This window comes from Bufo gargarizans, chromosome 3, assembly GCF_014858855.1.
Source record: "Bufo gargarizans isolate SCDJY-AF-19 chromosome 3, ASM1485885v1, whole genome shotgun sequence".
NCBI lineage: Eukaryota > Metazoa > Chordata > Amphibia > Anura > Bufonidae > Bufo > Bufo gargarizans.
Window position 1 is genome coordinate 484,440,351 of NC_058082.1, and position 27,542 is coordinate 484,467,892.

Sequence of the window (27,542 nt, forward strand, 5' to 3'; positions counted from 1 at the left end):
CACTCCACGGCAAAATCTGCAACAAAACATGTGCATTTTGTCACGGATTTTCAGCAGATTTCACCCTTAGCATTGCAAAGGTGAAATCCTCAGTGGAAATCCACAGCATAAATTGACATGCTGTAGTTTTAAAGTTATGTGGAATTTACAGCGTGTGGATGTGATGTCTTGAAATCTCAGCTACTTTGCTGGTACTGTGAAATGCTGTAGGTTTGCCACACACAAATCCGCTGCAGCAAGCCCTCAGCATTTCCACTTACACCAGCTTCTGTCTTAAGAATGTTGTCCATCTTACGCTATCTTATGCCATAACTCTCCAGATGGGAATAACCAACCTACCACCTAAAGTATTACAGACCTGATTATCTCTCCGCACAGGATTGTCTCACACAATTTAAAGAACTTGAAGAAGGTTTTCTACAGCGACTGATGCAGGAAGTGGAAGGAATAATCCATGAAGCACTCCAGAAACTGGATGAACCGCTGTACACCAGCGGCAGTGTGTCTACAGGTGAGGACACCTTCTCAAGTGCATGTAAATACTGTCTGAGGATCGGACTTCCAAATCCACTAATTCTGTATCTATTTTCCAGACTTTCTAATCTCCAGAACAGTGGCAGCAGTAGACAGTACTGAGAAATTAGACGAGGCTTGGAAGAAACACATGTCTGAAACCTCAGGTGAGAAGAAAAGATGGGAGAGGACCAAAAGCTGTAAAGAGTGTAGCAGGCAAGTGGAGGGTATTCATGGTAGTTAGACTCTTGACAGGTCTTAGAAGAGAACAAAGGAAGATGAAAATTTTAGTAGGAAGAAGTTGTAAAGTTTAGGGACTTGAGGGCTTTGCACGTGCTAAGCGATCACACCTTACAATAGACTATGTAGCTGATCTCATGCACCACATCTGCTGTTGCTTCTTTATTTAGAAGGGTCTCAGGTATCTTGTAAATGTATACAGGACACCTTCAGCCATGGTCCTCAATATCTGCTTTAGGCACAGCTGTATAGAATGTAATAAAATGTAAACACATATTATTATTTATTATTAAAGCACCATTCATTCCATAGCGCTGTACATATGATAAGCGGTGCACATACATAATACAGACAATTGCACTAATCATAAACAAGACGAGTTACAAACTGGTACAGAAGGAGAGAGGGCCCTGCCTATTAGGGCTTACAATCTACATGGTATAGGAGAAGGACACAGTAGGTGCGGATGAAGTTGGTCGTGGCGGTATAGAGGCAGCAGGGTCACTGGTTGTAGGCTTATCTGAAGAGGTGGGTTTTCAGGTTTCTTTTGAAGGATTCCACTGTAGGTGAGAGTCTGATATGTTGGGGTAGCGAGTTCCAGAGTATGGGGGATGCACGGGAGAAATCTTGGAGTCGATTGTGGGAAGAGGCGATAAGAGGAGAGAAGGAGGTCTTATGAGGATCGGAGAGTGCGTGTGGGGGTGTATCAGGAAAGTAGCTCAGAGATGTAGGGAGGGGACAGGTTATGGACGGCCTTGTATGTATTTGTTAGTACTTTGAAGTGAATTCGCTGGGCAATGGGGAGCCAGTGAAGGGATTGGCAGAGGAGTAATAGAGTGAGAGGTGGATTAGTCGGGCAGCGGAGTTGAGGATAGATTTTTAGGGGTGCGAGAGTGCTAGATGGAAGGCCACAGAGGAGAGTGTTGCAGTAGTCTAGGATGGAGATGATGAGGGCATGTACAAGCATTTTCGCAGATTCAAAGTTAAGGAAAGCACGGATGCGGGAGATGTTTTTGAGTTGGAGGCGGCAGGTGGTGGAAAGGGCTGGGCTTGGATGTGCAGTCTGAAGGAGAGGGCAGAATCCAATGTCACTCCAAGGCAGCGGACTTGGTTGACCGGGGAGAGTGTGCAGCAATTGATCGTGATAGATAGGTCTGTTGGGGGGGTTGAGCAAGATGGGGGAAAGATGATGAATTCTGTTTTATCCATGTTAAGTTTTAGAAAGCAAAAGGCGAAGAAGGATGACATAGAAGATATACATTGTGGGATTCTTGATAGTAAGGTGGTGTTGTCTGGACCACAGAGGTAGATTTGTGTGTCGTCAGCGTAGGAGTGATACTGAAAGCCATGGGACTCTATGAGCTGTCCCAGGCCAAAAGTGTAGATAGAGAAGAGCAGGGGTCCTAGGACAGAGCCTTGCGGGACACCAACAGAGAGGGCATGAGACGAGGAGGTGGTGCGGGAGTGGGAGACGCTAAACGTCCGGTCTGTGAGGTATGATGTGATCCAGGAGAGGGCCAGGTCAGTGATGCCAAAAGATGAGAGAGTTTGCAACAGAAGGGAGTGGTCAACAGTGTCGAAGGCAGAGGACAGGTCACAGAGAACGAGGACAGAGTATTGTTTCTTGGTTTTGGATGTTAGGTCATTGGTGACTTTGGTGAAGGCAGTCTCAGTCGAGTGGTGGGGTCGGAAGCCAGATTGTAGGCAGTCAAAGAGGGAGCAGGAGGAGAGGCGAGAGGACAGTTCAGAATGGACATGTTGTTCAAGTAGCTTTGAGGCATACGGAAGAAGTGATATCGGGCGATAACTGGACAAAGAAGATGGGTCAAGTGAAGGCTTTTTGAGGATGGGTGTAATAGTAGCATCTTTAAAAGCAGAGGGGAAGACACCAGAGGTTAGTGATAGGTTGAAGAGATGAGTTAGGGCTGGGATAAACACTGTGGTGAGGTTAGGGATGAGGTGGGATGGGATTGGGTCAAGTGCACAGGTGGTGAGATGTGATCTGGAGAGTAGAGTGGAGAGTTTTTCTTCTATAATGGTGGAGAAGCGGGTTTTGGGAGAAGAGGACCGAGCAGTTGTGTACAGGGTTTGTGGGGATCCTCCCTTCTATAAACTATAATCTTCTACAGAATCCCTTGTAGATTCCAAGGGGTTGTTCCCCATTATGATGTTTTTACTGACCTTACAATTTGGTTGCACCCACGGCAGTGATCATAGTTATCCGTTTCCTGCTTCTGGATTTCAGCTCCATTGCTGTCCTGTCGACTCTCCCCGCATCAACATCTGTTGCAGCCAATCACTGGGCGCAGTGGTGATATGTCACCCGTGCCACACGTGACCCAGTGGTGTGACGCATTACTGCTATGGCCAGTGATTGGATACCCAGTGGGGCAGAAAAGGAGCTGGAACCCAGCAGCGGGGATCAGGTAAATATGCCATCTGTAGAAGATATCACAAAGGTAAAAAAAAAACAACTTGAAACCACCTGTCTTGAGTCCCATCTCACTATCCACCATTTCTCTTACGCCTTATTGTACTTCCATTGGCCACAATGATGAGTATATGCATGTATGTAAGTGTTAAAGGATACACTATGTGGCCATACCCTAAATATAATACATACCAATACAACCGAGAATAATCAGCCAGCAGATCAGGTGCACACCATGAAGCCAGATCTGAAAGCTTCACCATAGACCACTCTACACTGACAAAATAAGGGATAAAATAAGTAAAGGAACGTATGGGAGGAAATTTATCACGAGGAGACTTCATGAAGTCCATTTTGCTTTAACCTTATCACTTTTGTCCAGAAGTGCTACTCCAGTATTTTTATTGCAGCACCTACTGCGGTGAGATTGTGATTTTTTATTTTTTTTGCAACTTTTTAAAAAGTCATTGTGATAGATCTGGAGTGCAACTAATTAGCATATTAGCATAGCTAACCATGCCCACTTTCCCATCCATTTTTATGGCGTAAAATGGCAAAAAGACGTAAACCAAGACTTTTCTACATCAGAAAACTGGTATAGACCTTTATTACATTGCGCCTGATGTCTTTATATTTAAAGCGACACTCTGGTTTATCTCGGCACGGACATGCATATCAGCTGAGTGCCAGAAGTGATGTAGAATCTTGTATAATGTGCTCTAGGATAGACAGATAGATAGATTTGTAATTACAGTGTTGGTGCTCTCAGTCATCTATCTCTATAACTATCCCTATAAATGACTATCTTTGGTGACATTTTGTTAGTATTTTTTTATTAGTATGTGTAGGCCAAAACCAGGAGTGGGTCTGAAACACAGAAGAGGCACAAATCTCTCTCTCTCTGTAGGTTCAGCTCCTGGTTTTCACTGAAAAACATTGGCCAAATAGTGATACGTGGCTTTAACCACAAGGTGGCAGCATTGTCCTTATGTAGATGTCCAGCCTATACTAGGGGAATCTGCAGAATTGTATATATCTATTAATGAAGACACAAGTCCACCTTTAAAGAAGTTGGCCCATCTCATACATTCATGGTATATCACTAAGATATGCTTCAGTGTCGGATAGGTGCAGGGCCCACCTCTGGGGCCCACTCCTATCTCCAGAAAAAAAAAAAAAGGAATAAACAAGAGCGCACTTCAATTCACCACTATGGGAGTTCCGAAAATAGCCTAGTGCTGGCTCAGCCCCCTTCCTTGGGCTTCCATGTCCGTGCCTTCACACTGCAAAAGATAGGACATGTCCTATCTTTTACCGCATTTTGCGGATCGTGGACCCATTTAAGTAATCGGATACTCAGCGTGATGCGGAGTTCACGCAGCCGGTGCCCATGTTTTGCGGTCCACAACACGGGCACAGTGGCCTCATGGCCGTATTCATAAGGCCATAAAGAGGTAATCCCACAAACAACATTTATCACCTATCCTCAGGAGAATGAATTCATGGAGCAGCAGTGCTCTTGCTCCATTTTCTTTGATGACAATAATTATCATATAGGACAACTCTTCTTTTATAGATTTATCTACTTATTCTATTCTTTTCGTAGATGTCAATTCTCTGTTGCCAAATTTGGTCCAGTTTGCACATAGAATAAGCGATGTGATCATGCAAGGAGCCCAGACCAGGACATCTGACAGTGAGTAATGCCAAGTTTCATGTGATGTGATCTACTCTGGACCTTAAAGGGGTTGTGTCACTTCCGCAAACGGCATTTATCATGTAGAGAAAGTTACTACAAGGCACTCACTAATGTATTGTGATGTATTGATATTGCCTCCTTTGCTGGCTTGATTCATTTTTTTCATCGCATTATCCAGAGGTTACGACTACCCTGCGGTCCAGCAGCGATGGTCATGCTTGCACACTGTAAGAAAAAGTGCCGACCTCTCGTGACCGGAACCATGGAAGCACGCATGTGCACTAGCTCCCATCCCGGCCACCTCGTATATACGCTGCTGGATTTCAGGGTAGTCATAACTCCTGGATATGTGCAGGGCATAATGTAATGGAAAAATTAATCATGCCAGCAAAGGAAGCAACATGGACAATCACAATACATTAGTGAGTGCCGGGTATTAACTTTCTCTACATGATAAATGCCATTTGCTGAAGTGAGACAACCCCTTTAATTAAAACTGGTTATACTCTATAGACAGGCAAAACTAGAATATATTTATATTTAAACCCTGTTATATAAACTATCATGAAACATTTAGTAACACTGTAAATACATTGCCTTAGGGTACTTTCACACTTGCGGCAGAGGAATCCGGCAGGCAGTTCCGGCGACAGATCTGTCAAAACATATGCAAACTGATGGCATTTGTCAGACGGATCAGGATCCTGATCCGTCTGACAAATGCATTGAAATGCCGGATCCGTCTCTCCGGTGTCATTCGGGAAAAACGGATCCGGCATTTATATTTTTCACATTTTTTTTCGGTCTACGCATGCGCATACCAGAAGGACGGATCCGGCATTGCGGTATTTTTAATGCTGGATCCGGCACTAGTACATTCCTATGGAAAAAAAATTCCGGCATTCCGGCAAGTGTTCTGGATTTTTAGCCAGAGATAAAACCGTAGCATGCTGCAGTATTATCTCCGTCCTGAACAGTCAAAAAGACTGAACTGAAGACATCCTGATACTATCCATTCAGAATGCATGGGGATAAAACTGATCAGTTCTTTTCCGGTATGGAGCCCCTAGGACGGAACTCTATGCCGGAAAAGAAAAACACTAGTGTCAAAGTGCCCTTACCTATCACAAGAACGTCATAGTGAAGCAGGGAATGCTGGGAGATTTCAGCTCTGAAGCCTACAGAATTGTGAATACAGCTCTAGAGAAAAACACAGTAATGCTTTACACAATGTTTTTTTTTTTTGGTATGGTGTTCAAAGGAACAGTTCTGATATTGCTGTTTTTGTTTTTCCCCAAATGAAAAAGGTATCACTGCTAAATAAAAGTTTCAGACTGTGGGGCAGATTTACTATTGCGAATGCACACGAACTTTGTACATCCAGATAAATTACTGATTCAATACTGATGACCACCTCGATGGTATATCATCCGGAATCTGTGTTATTCCGGAGTCGGAATACACACAGATCTCCATATGGTCATGTGAAAGCGGCCATAGATTTATTATTTTCCTTGGGCTCGTCTAGGTGCACCAGATCTATAATCCAGCAGTAGCCACTGTGATAAATCTGGCAGATTTTTACACTGTCCAGTCTTTAAGTCCCAGCCACCGGGGCACGCAACAGTGAACAGTGCTGACATCTTGGCCTAGGCCTGTAGCGTTCTGCCGGAGTGACAAACCAAGGTCTCTCACTTCAAGGATTCTGTCCCCCTTTTGTAACAGTTGGCGATAACTGGCACATCGACAAACAAGTGGCATCGCAAAAAAAACTTTGCTTTCAATCTGTCTTTTATGTCCTTCCCAATTAAATTGGAACGAGGTGCTTGAAAATTTGATTATCTGCAGATCTTAGCAGCACCTGCTTCTTTCTAGACTTGCAAGACCTTAAGGCCTCTTTCACACGACAGTATGTCCATTTCAGTGTTTTGCGGTCCGTTTTTCACGGATCCGTTGTTCCGTTTTTTGCTTCCGTTGTGGTTCCGTTTCCGTTCCGTTGTTCCGTTCCGTTTTTCCGTATGGCAAATACAGTATACAGTAATTTCATATTAAAAATTGGGCTGGGCATAACATTTTCAATAGATGATTCCGCAAAAAACGGAACGGATACGGAAGACATACGGATGCATTTCCGTATGCATTCCGTTTTTCTGCGGACCCATAGACTTTAATGGAGCCACGGAACGTGATTTGCGGCCAAATATAGGACATGTTCTATCTTTAAACGGAACGGAAAAACGGAAATACGGAAACGGAATGCACACGGAGTACATTCAGTTTTTTTTGCGGAACCATTGAAATGAATGGTTCCGTATACGGACCGTATACGGACCGCAAAAAACAGCCCGCAAAACGGAAAAAAAAAACGGTCGTGTGAAAGAGGCCTAAGGCTGGGTTCACACCTGAGCATTTTACAGCGCGTTCCTACACGCTGTAAAACGCTCAACAGGCAAGAGCCAATGATTCCCTATGGGAATGGTTCTCACCTGAGCGTTTTACAGCGCGTACGATCGCGCTGTAAAACGCCCGACGCCCCAAGAAGTACATGAGCTTCTTTGGGGCGTCTTGTTGCGCGTTCCCGTACATAGACTTCAGCGGGAACGCGCGACAATGGGCGTTCGCTTGTCTCTGTCTGCGCGATTGCAAACGCCTGTTCAATCGCGCACAGAGCGCTCCATCGCGAACGCTCAGGTCTGAACCCAGCGTAAGTCTTGAGGAGTGCATAATAATAATACTTCTACCTGCAAGGGGAAATGTAGTGCTGTGAGATCCACCGGCCAGACCCTCACAATCAGATCAACTTTGGAAAGGGTGCCACACGAAAGGACAACCCTTTTAAATACCAACTGGTGTTATTCTATTACTATTAAGTATATTTTTATTTATCGGGTATAGAAGACTGTCTCTCTGGGTTGGGGCTTTTACCATTTTAGGATATTTCCCTAGTCATTCCCATATGTAAATGTATGAACTAAATTGCTACTTTGATTGCTCGTCCCCATACAGAGTCTTGGTTTCTGGGCAGCAGATGCCTGTTTACACAGCATGGTAGCAGCCAGTAGCCGTATCCTTATATAACGCTATGTTCTTCTTACCAGAGCTATGTGATAGTTGTCGTACATGTGGTACTGAAGCTTTGACCTATCTCTCCGCCCTGAAGAACAAAGCCATGGAGAGCGAAGCAGACTGTAGCCAGATTACTGCCATGCTAAAGCACATTGCTGATATTGCTCAGGTAATCTACGCACATCATTGTTAATACCAGATATGCTGAGATGAGATGGTCCAGTTTTGGGTTCAAGAGGGCTGTCAACCCTATACATTTTTTAAAATCAGCTGCCAATGGTCAAAATGAACCAGTGTAGTGAAACTAGCCTTTCCGATCCCCAGCCTCTCCATGACGGTGCTTATTTGGTCCCCGCCAGTCTCTGTTTACTAGGCTCCAATGAAAATGTGGTGTGATGACTGCATTGAGGTGGCCGCTGAGGCTAATGATTGGCTGCAGTGGTCACGTGTCATCGCTGGAGCCTGTTGAGCGGTGACAGGCAGGGGACCACGGTAGTGTTGGCACAGGAGCAGCTGGGGATTGGTAAGGTGCTATGTTTTTTTTTAAAGATTCATTGGGTTAGATCACCCCCTTTTAAATGGGTTATTAAATTTCAGACATTAGCGTATTTCTAGGATATGCCACAAAGAGTCACTATCTCCAGAACAAACCCCCCAAAGTGACCGAAGGATAGCCGGGCATGTGCAGGCACATCATTGCCATCATTGTCTGAGATGATTAAGGACCTCTTTAAAGGGGTTGTCTCATCATGGACAATGGGGCATATCGCTAGGATATGCCCCCATTGTCTTATACAGAACAGGTGCAGATCTTTCCCTTACCCTAAGTTCACACCTGAGCGTTTTTACAGCGCGTTCAAACGCGCTGTAAAACGCTCAACACATGAAAATCAATGCTTCCCTATGGGAATGGTTCTCACCTGGGCGTTTTACAGCGCGTACGATCGCGCTGTAAAACGCCTGACGCATAATCATGTACTTGAGCTTCTTTGGGGCGTTTTGACGCGTGTTTGTGGCCATAGGACACTGCAGTCAATCACACAAACGCGCATCAAACGCGCGTTTACTATTACAAAAAAACACGCATAAAAACGCGCGACAAAAACGCGCGTTTGAGAAACGCTCAGGTGTGAAAGCAGGGTAAGGCCTCTTTCACACGGGCGTCCCGGATTTGCTCCGGATGCATCGCGTGTGCATTGCGGGAAAACCGCGCGAGTAGGCACGCAATTGCTGTCAGTTTTTACTGCGATTGCGTTCTGATGTTCATATTTTTTCCGCGCGACTGCAATGCGTTTTGTACGCGCGTGAGAAAAAACTGAATGTGGTACCCGGACTTCTTCACTAAAGTTCGGGTTTGGGTTAGGTGTCATTTTATTATTTTCCCTTATAAAATGGTTATAAGGGAAAATAATAGCATTCTGTATACAGAATACTAAGTAAAATGTTGCTTGAGGGGTTAAAAAATAAAAAAACATTAACTCACCTTATCCACTTGTCCGCGCAGCCGGCATCATCTTCATCTTTCAGGACCTGCAAAAGGACCTTTGACGTAAGCGCGCTCACCACGCGGTTAGCATGGTGATGTCAGCGCAGATCCTGCTGAATGAAGATTCAGCAGGACCTGCGTTGCCGTCACTACGTGGTGAGCGTGATTGTGTCATCAAAGTCCTTTTGCAGGTCCTGAAAGATGAAGAAAGAAGACGCTGCCGGCTGCGCGAACAGGATGAGGTGAGTTAATGTTTTTTTAACCCCTCAAGCAACATTTTAGTAAGCATTCTGTATTAAGAATGCTATTATATTCCTTTGTAACCATGTTATAAGGGAAAATAATACAGTAAATTGACTTTTATCAATTTACTAACATCTCCTAGAAACCATGCGTGAGAATCGCATTGCATCTGCACTTGCTTGCATCCCCATTTTCACGCATCCCCATTCATTTCTATGGGGCCTGCGTTGCGTGGAAAGCGCAGAATATTTATTTATTTTATGCACTTCTATAGCGCTACTATATTCTGCAGCACTTAGCATCGGGCTGTCCCCAATGAAGCTCACAATCTATATTCCCTATCAGTAAGTCTTTGGAGTGTGGGAGGAAATAATCTTGGCATTTTCCAGGGAGGGTAGAAATGTATTCTATAAATTGAAAAACCTAGTCTTGTTTCCTTTTAGAATGAAATGCAGTTTTTATTTCCTTAAAATAGTGATTCATATAGTTGCACATTGCACAGTATTAATTATAGATATGAACCCGAAGGGACGTGAAAGATTGATTAAGCGGAGTGTTTGTGCAGTCATTAGTAATCAGGTCTAATTACACTTGGTCCTCTGGCGACATGACCTACTTTAATCAGAATTTTTCTGCCAAAAGCTTCAGGTCCCGGCTGCAAAAAAAAAATCATGTTACGGTAATTGTGACATTTCCATCATTTATTTATTTTGTTGGCTCGGCTTCATTATCCTTGTTGAGTTTATAGGAAAAGGAGCAATTTACAGTTTCAGTGCTAATCAGCAATGCCACAGGAGTTTTCATGCCAAAGCCAAGTAGACCTTGTGGTGACTGCAAGGGGGATGTATATGGAGTGATCTGGGCAAGTGACATTATTTAATTGGTGTCGTTCAGGAGCTGCGACCCCCATCGCTTGATATTAAAGAGGAGGAGCTGGGAGATCTGGTGGAGAAGGAGATGGCAGCCACTGCCGCAGCCGTTGAAACCGCTGCCTCCAGAATTGAGGTAAGAAAATGCAAGAGGAGTGATACACAGTTGGTGCATATTCATTAGGGTTGGGCCAACTTGTGGTTTTTAAGTTCAGCGTACAAGGTTCGGGTTATCTAAGAATTCTGTTATGGATTCCGCTACTATGGAACTTATGGTGCGTGATAGCGGAATCCATAACAGAATTCTTAGATAACCCGAACCTAATATTCATAAATGGTTGACACAATCTATGTGCATGGAGCCCAAGCAGTAGACAGATATACACTCTACTATGGTTATAGACATCCACTAAGGGTAATAGTCTCCAATAGATGTTAGTCATTCATTAAAAAACTGAAAATCCTCTCTCACTCAGATGTGTTCTCCTAGACTGGTTTCATACAAACATAATCCTTGTCCACAAGGCCTGACCCGAACTAACAGCATCATAAGGATCTCTGAAGCTTTTAGTTCGGATCGTTAGACCTGTGATCTGGCTGGACATTGCAATCATAATGAAGATCCATGTATTATGCTTGTGTAAACTAGCCCCTAGACTCAGTTATCGCCATGTTTTGTACAGTTTCCATCGCCTTCTATGGCAAAAGGGTATTCTTTTTGAATACTTCTGACATGGTTTCCACCCTTTTTTAGACCATAGAGAAAGATCTTGGCTGTAGAACTTTCCAAATAACTGGGCACATTTGGATCGATCTGAAGACACCAAAAAAAAAAAACAACATAAATGTTCATAATGGTAGCTCTTAGGCCTCACGTACACAATCGTAGTTTGAGTCTGCGTCTGATTCGCATTTTGTGTGGATCGCACGTGGACCCATTCATTTCTATGGGGCCGCAAAACATGCGTCAGCACTCGGATGTCATCTGTGGCTGTTCCATAAATTTTAGAACATGTTCTATTTGTGTCTGTTTTGTGGACCGCATAACGGCAATGGCCGTGTGCATGAGGCCTCGAGAGGATGCCATTGGTGTATAACTATACCTTTCTTAGACAGTCCTGTTTGATTGACATGTCATACAGATGCCAAAAATGCACACACTTGGAGATGTTCCTGAGCATGCATCTGTTTTCGTCTGGCCGATTCTTGGCATATCTGCCGGGTTGCAACCCGATCTCGCCGGTCCCCATTGTAGTTAATGGGGCCGGACTGCGACGCTGTAGCTTGTAGCAATAACTGAATGCAGATTGATCCGGCAGAGAACAGCCTGTCGGATATAAAAGTGCTAGTGTGAAACCCGCCTAAGTTCATTTGTTTTGAAGGTGTACGGTCAGGTTTTCTGATGGGACTTGCTGAACTTTTTTTTTTTAAATGCCAATATAAGAATGCCGATGAATGCTTTTGTTTATCCAGTCTACACAATATTTTATTTAGAGAAGCAGTTTTCTCATCATAGACAATGGGGGCATATCACTAGGCTCGAACCTATATCGGGAACGGAGACCCAAAATTCGTTCTGCAGCCACATTCTCAGTCTGCCAAAAACATGTCTTGCTTTATGACTTTTGTAAGACAAACAGAGAGGAGCACTTGTTTGGTTTAGATTAGATCTGTATTTTACTACAGCTGGTTGTCTTTCACAGTAATGCTTGCTGCCATTAGTGTAGCAATAAAAATGTAGCAGAGCTGAAACCACCACTGCTCTTTGGATGCCCATACACACACTTTAGATGACAGCCTTTGTTCCAATGGAGATAAGCTGCTGCCAGATGATTGCTAACGGGTGTTTGTAGTAACGCTCGTTAGCAATGATCTGGCAGTGTGATACTGCCGCAGATTATGCTCTCAGCCCTGTCTTTATCCCCGCAGTAAGGAGCCCAGAAGCTACACCTAGGTATGCCTCAGGCTAGGGGAAAAGTTGTACTGGAGTGGGAGGGAATGGCAGATCCTTCTACCAACTTACCCATCATTCTATCAAAATCCATGCCCATAAGAGACTTTATATAAAAGCGCCTCAGCAAACCAGCTTTCCTGGATTCTTTTACGTCACCCATCTAAGCACTCTGGGTGAGATATACACCCCTCCAGTACTTTACCATACACAGTGTTACACCAAGAACAATGGGGGTCATTTATCAAACTGTAGAACTAGCTTAGTTGCCCATAGCAACCAATCAGATTCCACCTTTCGTTTTTGACTGCTCCTTTGGAAAATAAAAGGTGGAATTGGATTGGTTGCTATGAGCAACTAAGCCAGTTCTACTTTACACCAGTTTGTTAAATCCCCCCCTATGTTTTTATGTGTCACATGAAAGATAAGATTACCGCCCATTTATCCAGTGATTGTCAGTACCGTTTAGGCTGCCCCTACACATTGTGGCCCTGGCATTGAAATCCGCATGCAGCTCACTGCTGATTACCGGGCCCCGCTTGTATAGGCTATTTGAAACATATAACATATGCCGGGTGCCGGTGACAATACCAGGTATGAACCATGCGCAGATCTCACTGCCAGGGCAGCCTTAGGGCGCCTTCATACGCTGCCGATTTTGTTGCAGAATTTTAGGCAAATGAAAATCAGTTCCATTCACCTGATTGGAATTTGCAGAAATCCGTGTGCTTGCTGCCCTATTTCAGTGAATGGAACTGATTTTCAGTCGCAGAAAATTCTGCAACAAAATCTGCATCATGTGAAGGCGCCCTTACACTGGGCAATTATCGAGAACATAGGAAACATTCATAGGAGTATTTGTTCCCAATAATTGCCCCAATCCTTGGGTCTGGTAAAGTGCATCTTTCCTCTTTGTAAACACATGCACTCTCAAGCCGAAAGCTACTGTCATTGTATGAGGAGTTTTTGTCCTATGTCCACTGTGATACTCAAGCTAATACAGTCAGTTCACCTACAGTCCTATGTAAAACCACAGTGGACATGACAATGACAAAAACAGCTCTGCTACTCCAATCATTCAGAAGCAATTAAGGGCTCATGCACACGACCGAACATATTTTCTTTCCATGTCCATTCTGGTTTTTGTTGTGGACCGTATGTGGAACATATGGGTCCACACAAAAAAGTATGTCCGTTCTGCAAACAAATAGAACATGTCCTATTATTGTCCGCATTACGGACAAGGATAGGACTGTTCTATTAGGGCCCAGCTGTTCCATTCTGCAAAATCCGGAATGCACACGGACGTCATCCGTATTTTTTTGTGGATCCGTGTTTTGCGGACGGCAAAATATATACGGTCATGTGCATGAGCCCTAACAGTGTGACAAGACAGACTTTCAAGAGCTTATCCGCAAAGTGTCGGGATATGAATAAATATGACATATAAATGCCGCACACTCTTTAGACGGTGGCGGACGTACCATATGTTGCACGTATCTGCCTAGTGACTGACCAGGGGTAGAGAGCGGTCTTCATAGCTCCTCTGTTTTCATCATGATGGTCTCTAGTGATAAAATGTTTCCTTCCCTCACAGGAAATGCTCAAAAAGTCACGGACAGATGATACGGGACTGAAATTACAAGTCAATGAACAGTAAGCTACGTAACTTTTCTAAGGGGCTCAGTGGGAGCTTCCATATGGTGTTTAATCTTGTCCATTGGTGGTCTGGTATTGGATCTCTGCCCCAGTGAAGCGAATGGGGTTGACCTGCAATACCAGACACAACAAAGCGTGGCGCTGTTTCTGGGGAATAAAAACAGATCATTATATATTTGTAAGGCCTCTTGCACACGACCGTATGGTTTTGCGGTCCGTTTTAAACAGATCCGTTTTTCCATTTTTTTTTCAGTAGTGTTTCCATTTCTGTTCCGTTTGGTTTCCGTTTGTGATCCGATTTTTGCGGAACGGAAACGGAAGCATACAATGTTTAAACAGTAAGTACATAAAAAAATTGGGCTGGGCATAACATTTTCAATAGATGGTTCTGCAGGAACGGATAGGGAAGACATACAGATGTATTCCGTTTTTTGTTTTTTGGTTTTTTTTTGCAAAACAATTGACTTGTATGGAGCCACAGATCGTTATTTGCAGGCAATGATAGGACAAGTTCTATCTTTCAGAGGAACGGAAACGGAATGCATACGGAGTACATTCTGTTTTTTTGGAGGAACCATTTAAATAATTGGTTCCGCATACGGAACGGAAATGGGGAAAAAAAACGTTCATGTGCAAGAGGCCTAACAAAGAGAACAAGCGAAAACAAATGGAGGGATTTAAAAAGCCTTTTACACCAAAAAGTCACAAATTATGGCACACACTATAATTGTACCATAATTGGTGACTTTTTGAGCTTAGTGGGAGGGGAGGAGCCTCCACAGCCCGCTAAATGTACAGTACTTCCGTTTACGCCAGAAACTGGCAAAAGGTATAAATCAGGAGTACATCACCCCCTACCTGGTGTAAATTTGAGTTTCTAGAGCAAGGAGTGCATAAGATGCTCCTAAACTATTAAGAGGTGTCTGTCTGTTAATAAATTAGGGGATCAAGACTGTAGGAAACGCCATTCTTGATAAATCTCCCCCGAAAAGGTTTCTCTAAGGCCTCATGCACACGGCCGTTGTTTGGGTCCGCATCCGAGCCGCCGTTTTGGCGGCTCGGATGCGGACCCATTCACTTCAATGGGGCCGCAAAAGATGCGGACAGCACTCTGTGAGCTGTCCCCATCCGTTCCGCGGCCCCGCACCAGCTCGCAGCCCAGCCCTTCCTCCTAGTCAGCACAGCACTGCTCTGTTAGGGAAGGGCTACACTGCGACACCTGCAGCGGCCAGGATCGCTGAGCAGCGGTGATCCCATAGAAATGAATGAGATCACCGCTACTCAGCGATCTGTGTAACCCTTGCCTTAAGAAGATGGATGCCTCTTAGCAGCAGCTCTGAAAATGATTGTTGCTAAGGGACATTTCAGCCTGAGTTTTCTACTATAGATAAAAGGTCTTCCCTAAAAAAAGTATATTAGAAAAATGTTCCCTATCCCTGTCCCTACACATTAGCAAACAAATGTATTATGACCGTTATGCCTAAGGCCTCATGCACACGACCATTGTTTTGGTCCGCATACGAATGCGGAGCTATTCACTTCAATGGGGCCGCAAAAGATGCGGACAGCACTCCGTGTGCTGTCCGCATCCGTTGTACCGTTCCGTGGCCCCGTAAAAAAAATATAGCATGTCCCATTCTTGTCCGTTTTGCGGACAAGAATAGGCATTGCTACAATGGGCCGCCCGTTCCGTTCCGCAAATTGCGGAAGGCACACGGGCGGCTTCCGTTTTTTGCAGACCGCAAAAAAAAGGCACGGTCGTGTGCATGTAGCCTTATTCACACAATCAGTGTTCGATCAGTGATTTCCATCAGTGACTTTGAGCCAAAACCAGGTGCGGCTCTAAACAAATCCTGGTTTTGGCTCACAATCACTGATGGAAATCACTGACTAAAACACTGACGTGTGAATAAGGCCCCATGCACACGGCCGTGTTTCACAGCCGTGTGCGGGCCGTGGAACCGCGGCCTGGATCCCTCCTGAGAGCAGGAGCGCACGGCGTCACTGGTTGCTATGACGCCGTGCGCTCCCTGCTGCCGGCACAGTACAGTAATACACTGGTATAGATCATACCAGTGTATCTCTGTATTGCGGCGGCAGCAGGGAGCGCACGGCGTCATAGCAACCAGTGACGCCGTGCGCTCCTGCTCTCAGGAGGGATCCAGGCCGCGGTTCCACGGCCCGCACACGGCCGTGAAACACGGCCGTGTGCATGGAGCCTAAGGCTACATGCACACGACCGTATTTTGTTTCAGTGTCCGATCTGTTTTTTTTGCGGATAGGATGCGGACCCATTCATTTCAATGGGTCCGCAAAAAACACTGACAGCACAGCGTGTGCTGTCCGCATCAGTATGTCCGTTCCGTTGCTCCGCTAAAAAAATAGTGCATGTCCTATTTTTTTCTAGTTTGCGGACAAGGATAGGCATTATTACAATAGATCCGCAAAAAAAACGGATCCGCAAAAAAAAACGGATGCCATACGGAATGTCATCCGTTTTTTTTGCGGAACCGCAATTTGCAGACCGCAAAACACACATGGTCGTGTGCATGTAGCCTAAGGCTTTACCCTTTAAGGCTAGGTCTACACGACTACATTTGTCGCGCAACAATTTTTATAATGGCAGTCTATGGTGTCGCACTGCAACATGCAACATACTGCGACTCAACAGTCGCAGAAAATCCAATTGAGATGTATTTTTCTGCGACTGTTGCGTCACAGTCTCAGCATGTCGCGTGTTGCAGTGCGACACCATAGACTGCCATTATAAAAATTGTCGTGCGACAAATGTTGCAGTGTAGTTGTGCCCTATCTGTTGCGTGACAAATGTCGTCATGTAGACCTAGCCTAAAACTCTAAATAGGTGCAACAGGCTCAAATGCCTCCAAAACAGGTGCAAAATCAGTTGGTAAACGAGACTTAAAAAAATAATAAGACAGTCGGAAACGGGCGCAGTGGGGCTTACTCTGCCGTATTCAGAACGCCGTAGAATTGAACGGAGAGAACCACGCACGTGGTGGAGTAGACCTTTTTCCCCAGGCAGGTATACTTTGCACAGGGGAGACCCACTCCTGTGAGACATTTATAGCCTATCCGGGGACATGTCAGAAATGTCCAGATGGGATAATCCCTTTACAGAGCGTTCACACGTGGCAGGTTTTGTTGCAGACATAATTAGTTCCATTAATCTGACTGGGGTTGTTTTGGTAGCAGCTACATGGATTTCTGCAGACCCCATTCAGACATTTCTGCACAAAATCTGCCACCTGTGATGGCATCCTTAAAGTGGTTGTCCCCCTTTTTTCTGTTGATGACCTATCCTCAGGATAGGTCATCAATATCAGATCGGCGGGGGTCTGACACCCGGCACCCCCACCGATCAGCTGTTTGAAGAGACCACAGCGCTCGAGATGAGCAGTGCCATTACAATTGCTCCGTCCTCACTCGCCTCTATGGGACGGCTCCATCCCATTCACTTGAATACTACAGAGCCGTCCCATTAAAGTAAATGGGGACAGAGCAATTGTAATGATCGGCGGGGGTGCTGGGAGTTGGACACTGCCGATCAGATATCGGTGACCTATCCTGAGGGCAGACGCTATATCATCCACTGTTTTACCACTAGAGTGCATTCGGGTATTTGACAGTCTATGTTGTGCTGTGCAGTCATTTCTTTTGAAGCTCTGCTACAAACGTAGTAGAGTTGTGTGATATGTGGTTTTATGTGTGTAAGCCTAGCAGATTAAAGCACGATACCCCGACAGTACACTTCCGTAGAGTAATGGTCGCCTCCTCTAGATACACTTTGCTCATCTGTGTTTGCTTTCTGCAGGATTTTAGGCTCGTGCACCGATCTCATGCAGGGGATTCAAGCCTTGATACTGGCCTCAAAGGACCTCCAGATGGAAATAGTGGAGAGTGGAACAGTCAGTAAATCCATTGCTTTTGTCGAATTAAGATCAATGCCTCCCCCCTCCCCTACCAACGGCATAAAAATCATATTATTTAGTTCGATGTGCTAGTCTCAGGGCGCATCATGATCCCGGTGGTGTTTTCCGGCAGTCCTCTGTGATGAAATGTACTATAAATGAGTAGCCGGGCTCTGAAGTCACACGTGTCAGGAGATGGGGTGGAGGGACTTCATAAGTATGACACTCACAAGGAATCATTGATCAGCTCGTTTGTATCTCTGCAATGGTCCACATTCTTCTCCTAATTGCCAATAGATGCTCAGGCTACTTTCACACTAGCATTTCTATTTTCCGGTATTGAGATCCATCATAGGGTCTCGATACCGGAAAAAAAACGCTTCCATTTTGTCCCCATTCATTGTCAATGGGGACAAAACGTAACTGAACAGAACGGAGTGCTCCAAAATGCATTCCATTCCGTTTGGGTTTGTTCTCATACCGGGGAGTAAATCGCAGCATGCTGCGGTTTTCTTTCCGTCCTGGGATGCGGCGCAAAACAGATCCGTCATGACCCACAATGCAATTCAATGGGGACGGATCCGTTTAACTCTGACACAATAGAAAACTGATCCGTCCCTCATTGAATTGCATTGTGAGTCATGACGGATCCGTCTTGGCTATGTTAAAGATAATACAACCGGATCCATTCATAACGGATGCAGATGGTTGTATTATCAGTAACGGAAGCGTTTTTGCTGAACCCTGACGGATCCAGCAAAAATGCTAGTGTGAAAGTAGCCTAGATCGTAACGTTTTCCTCTTCGTGTTTCAGCCATTAGGACTGATTATTATGTGCCGGAATCACGTGTAGTACTGTAGACGTAATAGTTATCGGATTGTTAGTGATAATAATACATCTATAGTCAACTTTACTTCTTAATCTGACTATTGCATTGCTGAACCTGAGGGCTTCTCCACCCAACATTACATATTACGCCATCTATGATAACCCTATGTGCTGACGGAGTATGTGCCTAATTTATAACAAGGTGTATGCGTCATCATAGATTAGGCGCAGCCTTCGGCAGTTCAAGCACCTGGACTGAAATGTATGCCAGCCCCAGGCTTGTGTAGATTTCAGTCTTCTACACCAGAAGATGAGTGGCATAAAAGATGATAAATGTGGTGGGGCTGGTGGCACTACCCTGTTCCCACCCTCACCAATCCCCCTTTTCTCCCTCGTATTATTGGGGGACACAGAAGACCATGTTTTTAGCTGTTGCCACTAGGAGGCTACACTAAGCAAAAAAGTGTTAGCGCCTCCTCTCAGCTATACCCCTCCTGCAGACACTGAGCTAGTCAGTTTTAGTTTAGTGTCCGTAGGAGGCAGACATGTTTTCCCGCTGGTCTGCCAAAGCTTTTTTCTTTAGAAGTTTTCTGGGCCCAGGTTTTGTTTTCTCTCTCCGGTATTCCTGCAGTCGCTCCGTTTGTTCTGGTGACTTGTTTTCTTTCTGATCCATCTGTGGATATTCTGTGTGCTCTCCACTTCTTCCAAAGTCTCCTAAGCTGTGGCTTATGTCCCCTGTGCTGTTCTTCTTCTGCCCAGCAGGGGCCTCTGTGTATTCAGCCGCTCCCTGGCTGGCCTTCCTGAGAATGGCTCTTCCTGCCCATTTTTTCAGGGTTTTTTGGTGTGTCCTTCCCCTGCAATTCTGTGCGGGGCCTTATGAAAGGTTTTGGATTCGTTCTGGTCTTATTCCCTCCCCATGGTACTGCTCTTTAACATCCCATGGTCTTCTGTGTCCAATGATTGTGCTTACCTGTAAAAATCCTTTTCTCACTAAGTTCATTAGGGGCACAGCTCCCAGCCTCGTAAGTACATTGCTGGCTCTCCTTGATCGGTCCCTCTGTTTCGTGGTTCTGACCCATATCCGTCTTTCCTTTTTTATTGTTTTCTGTTGGCTTCTCCTGGCTGCTCCTACTGCTTTCGTACAAACTGACTAGCTCAGTGTCTGCAGGAGGGGTATAGCTGAGAGCAGGAGCTAACACTTTTTTGCTTAGTGTCGCCTCCTAGTGGCAACAGCTATACCCATGGTCTTCTGTGCCCCCCAATGAACTCAGCAAGAAAAGGATTTTACAGGTAAGCACAAAAAAATCCTATTTTTCGGGAAAGTGGAGGAGGCGGTGGAGAAATGGCACTTCTATAAAAAAAAATTGTACAAGTGTTTAAAAAGTCGCAAACACACTTCGACTATTTCACGCCAGAAAACGGTTTGCTGTGATCACGACACTCGAATTGCAAAAAAAATCCAACGCTCCCGGATCTTTTGCGATTCACGTAGTGCAGTCACAGCAAAGCCTACCACACTGTCATACTTGAGTGCGACATGTTGTGCCCAAATTTGCCATGCAGCGATACCCTGTGTCCCACATACACTAATCACTGTCATTTTATTATAGCCACACTCCTTTCTTTTAAGCTGGAGCAACACAGCGACTCACGTTGCACAACCAAAGATCACAATGTAATACGGCCAACACCGTGACCAATGAAAGTGAAAAAGAACTTCACCACCCACAAGTTGCCAGGGCTGTGATGCTAAAAAAATTGCTGGATTTCTGGCGCCTTTCATGTCTCAGCAATTTGCAGATCACGACTTCACCCCATTCCTTTTCATTAGTTCAATGAAGACAGCTCTACACTGCAATCTTTGGCCACGCTACGTGTGTCACAGCCAAAGTGTCATTGTTTTTCTAGCCTTAAAGGGATTGTCTCACTTCAGAAAATAACATTTATTATGTAGAGAAAGTTACTACAAGGCACTTACTAATGTATTGTGAGTGTCCATATGGTCTCCTTTACTGGCTGGATTCATTTTCCCATCACATTATACACTGCTCGTTTCTATGGTTACGACCACCCTGCAATCCAGCAGTGGTGGCCGTGCTTGGACACCATAGGAAAGAGCACTAGCCTATGTGCGTTCGCATCGTCTCAGCCACCAGAGAGGCCACTTTTTCTCCTATAGTGTACCACCACGACCACCGCTGATGGATTGCAGGATGGTCATAACTACGGAAACGAGCAATGTATAATGTGATGGAAAAATTAATCCATCCAGCAAGGGAAGCAATATGGACAATCACAATACATTAGTAAGTTCCTTGTATTAACTTCTTCTACATAATAAATGCTATTTGCTGAAGGGTAGACAACCCCCTTTAATCCCCAGCCTGCAGAAATGCAGTTGTATAAGTGTCCTAACATAATAAATTGTGATGTACGTTATATACTGTGAGCCCTCTGCAGCACTGGCCGTCATGACCACAATGTCATAAGGTCACTGGTGCTTCACATTTAGCTTAGGGTACTGGTACTGATACCTATTGTGCCGGCTAACCCGCAGTGAAGGGAATATCTGATTGGTGAAAATATGTAGGGAACATTACATCACTGAGTATGGGCTCGGCTTATTAGGTAGGGCGACATGACAAGTACAGGAATCTGAATTATCTGATATTATAGAGAAAATACATTTTAATCGTATCCAATAAAAGTTATATTTTAATCCTTCATCCTAACCGCACATCTTGTCCCTTATCCCTTCTTATTCCTAGTCTGTATAGTGATGGTGTCTATTATATTTGGCTTTTATTTGGGGAGGGGGTGCAAGAACAAACCCAATAATCTTTTGTGGTGAGATGCCGACTCCAGGTTACATACTCATCGCTCATCTCCGTTATGTGCATTTCTCTGCAGGGCGCAGCATCTCCCAAAGAATTTTATGCCAGAAACTCAAGATGGACAGAAGGTCTGATCTCAGCTTCTAAGGCTGTGGGCTGGGGCGCTACTGTGATGGTGTAAGTGAAAAGGAGTACATTGCTCACAAGGTCAAAGCTTTAGCAACTCTAATTTAAAGGGGTTGTCCGCTTTATTTATATTGATGATCTATCCTCAGGTAGGTCATCAATATAAGATCATCGAGTGGGGCGACTCCCGGCACCCTCGCCAATCATCTGTTTGAAGAGGAGGCGGTGCGCCATGCGAGCACGGCTTTCTTTTCATGGTTTACCTGCTCACCGTCGCCACCACAGTGGTGGGCAGGTGTAATTACACCTAAGCTGTCCCATTCACTTCTTTGGGATGGCTCCTTTCTATACACTTGAATGGAAGGAGCCATCCGATAGAAGTGAATGGGGCAGCTTAGGTGTAATTACAACTGCCCACCACTGTGGTTGTGAGGGCGAGCAGCTAAACAGGGAAGAGCGCCGCCTTCTCTTCAAACAGATGATCTGCAAGGGTGCTGGGAGTTGGGCTCTGATATTGATGACCTATCCTGAGGATAAGTCATCAATATCAATAAAGTGGACAACCCCTTTAACCTATGTTCACCATGCAAAACATGCATTTTTAATGAGAATTATTTTTAAAAAAATGCTCGCTGACACATACTTGTTATGGTGCCACTGCTGTTCTTTCGATCTTTTCCGATTGTCCACATAATGTGCGAAATAAAGCTGCTTCTGGAGTGCGAATCTTATGGGTTAGTGTGTACAAGAGGATCTGGGCAGACTGTTTGAGAGATGGCCCATCTCTCACTTTGGTGGCATATGGCTATGATATGCCACCAATGTCCGCTAGATGCACATCCCACCTCTGGGACCTGCACCTATCTCTAAAATGGAGCTTCCAAAGCGAAAGAAAGCACACTGCTCATACATGGCGTGCTCTCGATTCACTTCTATGGGAGTTCCAGAAATAGCCAAGCGAGCGGACTTTGCAATTTTCGGCACTCCCATAGAAGTGAATAAAGGGTGGTCCTGCTTGCATGTTGCACCCTCATTCACTTTGGGGGCCCCGTTCTACAAATAGGTGAGGGTCCCTTGAAAAAGCCACCTAAAAAAAAAACAGGCATGCTGTTTTTGCAAGGACATACCTTTACACAGCAGACTTAAAGGGGTTATCCAATCCTATAAAATGTCCCCCCATATGCCAGCCCCCCACTGAATATACGTACCTGGGTCCCCACTCCCTGCACCGCTTCTGGTCTCCGTACCGCCGCTGCTGCTTCTCCCCGTGCGTGGATGAAAACATCCGGTGTCGGGGGGCAGCCAATGGCAGACGGGGACAAGCCTCCCTAGCGTCACCCGCGATGCTAGGGAGGCTCGTCCCCATCCCTGCCTGCCATTGACTGTTCCCCCCGACACCGGATGTTTTCATTCGCACACGGGGAGAAGCAACTGCGGCGGTGCGGAGACCCAGGTAAGTATATTTAGTAGGGGGGCCCAGCATATGGGGGGCTTTTTATAGGATTGTATAACCCCTTTAAATTACATCAATGTAGCTCTGTTTTGTAATTTATGTACTTCAGTTTTGCTGTGTGTGATTTAGTTTTTTTACCTTTTCTGTAAGAAAAAACTGCATGTGGTTTTTTATGCGTTTTTTTTTTTTTCTGCATCCAAAACTCAGCATAGCGGCAACATGTGCCAGCGCCCCTAGGTCTCATGTGGATGAAAGTATTAGGTTTTATGGCTACTTTATTGTCTAAAGTATTGTGACCCACCTCAGGTCTTATGGCAGGGCTTCCAGCTGGCCTTTTTCAGCAGGATAATGCTCGCCCACACACAGCAAGGATCGCCCAGGAATGTCTCCACCAGATTACAAAACCTCCATAACCTGCCCGGTCTCCAGATTTATCTCCAATCAAGCATTTATGAGACACCAGCTTCAGCAACCTATGAGTGCTCAGGATCTACAGGCCCAGCTGTAATATCTGTGGACAAGTGTCCTGCAGGATACCACACACAACCCGTATTCCTCCATGCCCAACCATATCTCATCTAGTCTCCAGGCTAGAGGCACAACAGGGTCCTAGAGCCTCCTTTCAATTGTACAGTTTTCCCCAATAAACTTATCCTTTCTCTCCAATATTTTAATCACTTACATATATCATCTTTACATTCACATGTAGAAAGTTTCGTTCAATTCCATCAACTTTTGGTGCGGTCTTTTTTTTTTGTCAATGAGTGTACATGAAACGGGTTATCTGTGTATTATACTTGCTAGGAGATATGTTGTTTTGAGTGATATATCTCTAGCAGTGCTTTTCTTCTGATCATCCTCTTTCCTTTTTCAGAGATGCTGCAGATCTTATGGTCCAAGGACGAGGGAAATTTGAAGATCTGATTGTTTGTTCCCATGAGATTGCAGCCAGCACTGCCCAGCTTGTAGCAGCTTCCAAGGTATTATACATTTATGGCATCACATTACTACAGGGACATAATGGCTCTTGACCTAGGTTGGCTTCTGTGAAGTTTTCTTATCTTGTAGTCTTCTCCATATCCTATCACCACAGGAGCAAGCAGGCATTGAAGATCTTACTAACTAGAGTAGAGTCATGTGTTCCACCATGACCCTCAAAGTTGCCTTCAGGGCTGTGGAGTTGGAGCCGGTTTTAGGTGGAGTAGGTAGAAATGTACTGATTCCTACTCCAGCTACAAAATAAAAAATACTGTTTATTATTAATATGGTTAAGTTAATGCATTAGGCTGTGTTCACATCTGCATTGGAGGCTCCTTTCAGAGCATGTTTTGCAGATTCTGTCACATTTGACTACATCAGACTATAGACACCCCAGCGGGACCCGATAGACCCCGTTATAAGTCTGTGGGGATTGTTGGGTGCTATTTGTATCCATCATGTGTTGGTTCTGTCACAGCTTTAAATTGGTTTTATGCTGCTGTGGTTTAAGATAAAAATGGAATTCACAGCGCTGATGTGGACTCGGCCTTAAAGGGATTGTCCAGGAGTTTGATATTGATAGGCTATCCACAGAACAGGTCAGCAGATCACTGGGGGTCCAACACCCTACACCCACACCGATCAGCTGTTAACATGTAGGCCTAGAAGCTGGTAACTGCAGGGCTGCTTCCATTTGCAACTTAATCGCATTTATAGGAATTTAGAAACCACATACAGTAAATATATGTTATCAGTACATGCTCCCGCAAGACTTTGGGCCAGGGCTGGGTATGTCTTCACTGCCTGGCCCTGTCAGTGAGTGGTGGGGACGTGGCATGAAGGGCATTGAGCAGTGCCTCGGGGAGCAACGAGGTGCAACAACACCAACCTTGTTGCTCTTAGGGGCTCATTTACATATTATAAAACATCAATTTTCTCAAGAATGCGGGCCATAGGAACATGGGACCAGGGCCATGATGTTCAACTATGAAGCGCACATATCTCAGGTAAAACGGTTTTATTGCAACATATCAGCCCACATTTTGATGTACATTGGTGAATGCAGTCAGTTGGCACTTCCCAACATGCATTTATGGCATGGTGATTGTGCGGACACAGGAGCGGTGCTGTAAGTGACAGCCAAGGTCCCAGTGCAATAGTCCGCAGCGGAGATGACTCAGATCCCAGCGGTGTGTCGCAGTGGCTGACGTCATCAGTTACTGACAAGCCTTTATACATCTAATTTGACAGAAAAATGAAAAAGATATGGTTCTTGGAATGCAAGGATGAAAACTGAAAAACATGTTGCTGGGTCATTCAGGCCCAAACAGTCCTGAGGTTAATCAGCTCTGGCTTCACCATCATGGCTTTCATTGTGTCCTCTGTAATTTCTGTAGGTAAAGGCAGAGAAGAACAGTTCTAATTTGACTAGACTACAACAAGCCTCTAAAGTTGTAAATCACAATGCTGCTGGTGTGGTGGCTTCTACAAAGTCAGTCAAGTCCCAGATTGAAGAAGTAGGTAGGTAGAGACTTGTCTTGTTCTGCTTCTCAAGCATAATTCTAAGGGACCTTAGAGGGAACCTGACAGCAAGATATTTGATCTTTAACTAATTCAAGTAACCATCCTCTCGCCTCTCCACATCCCCCACACATCTCGTGCAGACACAGTCTGTCTCCTCCGGGGCGCCGGTCCAGTGAAGCATATTGTCCCCGATATCTGGAGCATGCACACCCAGCTTCACTACCCAGGCGCCATGGATGAAAAAGACCATGCCTGTGCGAGATATGGAGAGGTGAGGGGATGACGTGACCACAACGCTGGGCAGGAGGAAGGATCTGGGCGCGACAAGCTTGACGCGGAGGATGCAAGAGCCAGCCTCCTTGACTTCAAATCACTCATTGAATAAAGATGACTTTCTCTGTATATATGAAACACAAAATCAAGACAAGGGCACCATTTGGGACAATATGCTTAGATAGATAAGGTAATGTGCTTAGTTAAATATCCAATATCTTGCGGTCAGGTTCCCTTTAAAAGAAATCGGTGGCAGTGTTACCAGTATCTAGAATACCAAGCTTTTACAGACTGTTGACCCATTATGTCCGCTTTCCTTGTGTGAACAGATACCATGGACTTCTCTAGTATGACCCTAACACAGATCAAGCGTCAGGAGATGGACTCACAGGTATATTAATTACTCTTATTTTCAACTTTTCTTAATTTCAGGGCTTACTGCTTCATTGACCTTAAAGGGGTTCTGCAGTTTTTTAATCATCAGCATCTGATCGGTGGGGGTCCGACACCCGGACCCCTGCCGATCAGCTGTTTGAGAAGGTATGTATTTTGCGGTCCGCAAAAAACGGGCACACTGAAAAAAAAGGGCCATTCAGGGATTAAAATAAAATAAAAAAATACATATTCACCTCATCCACTTGCATGCGCAGGGATACTCACTCCTCACGGGAGGCACCAGGACCTGATGCTCCCAGTCACAGAATGTGACATCACCACTCTGTGTGCGTCGGGTCTTGCAAGTGGATGAGGTGAATATCATTTATTATTTATATATTTTTTTTTACTTTGTATACTCATTTTAAAGGGGTTGTCCAGGTTCAAAGCTGACCATATTTTCACCCAGGCAGCTTCCCTGACAAGAGCATCTGAGCATTTCCGATGTTCTCCCTTGCCCTGCGCAGGATTGCGCAGGGCAAGGGCGTTTTTATTTACAAGAATTCAGTGACATCACGGCTCTGACATTAGTGCTGTCCTAGCCGTTTTACAGGCGAGGACAGCACTAAAGCCCGCCATCAGTGCTGGTGACGTCACTGGCTCACTGCTAGGCGGAAGCCTCCGCCTGGCATCCCTAAGGAGAGCCCGGTCACCGGATCTCCTGAAAATGCCTTTGCCCTGCGCGAATCAAAGGATGAAATGAAATGCTCCGATGCTCTTGTCAGGGGGGCTGCCTTGGTGAAAATGGGGCTATGTCCATGTTCAGCTCTGAACCCGGACAACCCCTTTAATGGCTGTTACACAGGTGCGCTCCTGTCTAAACGATCGTTAAAAATGGGTCCATTGATTTCAGTGGAGCCCATCTGGTCATGATAATGGCCAAAAATTGCACATGTCCAATTTTTTGATGGCTGTTAAAAAAAGGGGTCATGTGAATAGCCCCATTAATAAAATGGCAGTTGTCGTGGGAATGTAGCGTATAGTGTCTTAAAGGGGTTGTCTGG

General features: G+C 45.0%; 1 protein-coding gene across 1 annotated transcript in view; it reads left to right on the forward strand.

The window, feature by feature from the left end:
• LOC122932446 (huntingtin-interacting protein 1-like) overlaps window positions 1-27,542 on the forward strand; it is a 133,715-nt gene that overhangs the window by 98,896 nt on the left and 7,277 nt on the right. Inside the window, exons 18-28 of the mRNA XM_044286848.1 lie at window positions 379-511; window positions 594-680; window positions 4,791-4,880; window positions 7,982-8,118; window positions 10,573-10,683; window positions 14,096-14,154; window positions 17,990-18,083; window positions 21,826-21,926; window positions 24,203-24,308; window positions 25,704-25,827; window positions 26,433-26,494. Of these exons, the coding sequence (XP_044142783.1) occupies window positions 379-511; window positions 594-680; window positions 4,791-4,880; window positions 7,982-8,118; window positions 10,573-10,683; window positions 14,096-14,154; window positions 17,990-18,083; window positions 21,826-21,926; window positions 24,203-24,308; window positions 25,704-25,827; window positions 26,433-26,494 (1,104 nt within the window). The remainder of the gene's footprint in view (window positions 1-378; window positions 512-593; window positions 681-4,790; window positions 4,881-7,981; window positions 8,119-10,572; window positions 10,684-14,095; window positions 14,155-17,989; window positions 18,084-21,825; window positions 21,927-24,202; window positions 24,309-25,703; window positions 25,828-26,432; window positions 26,495-27,542) is intronic.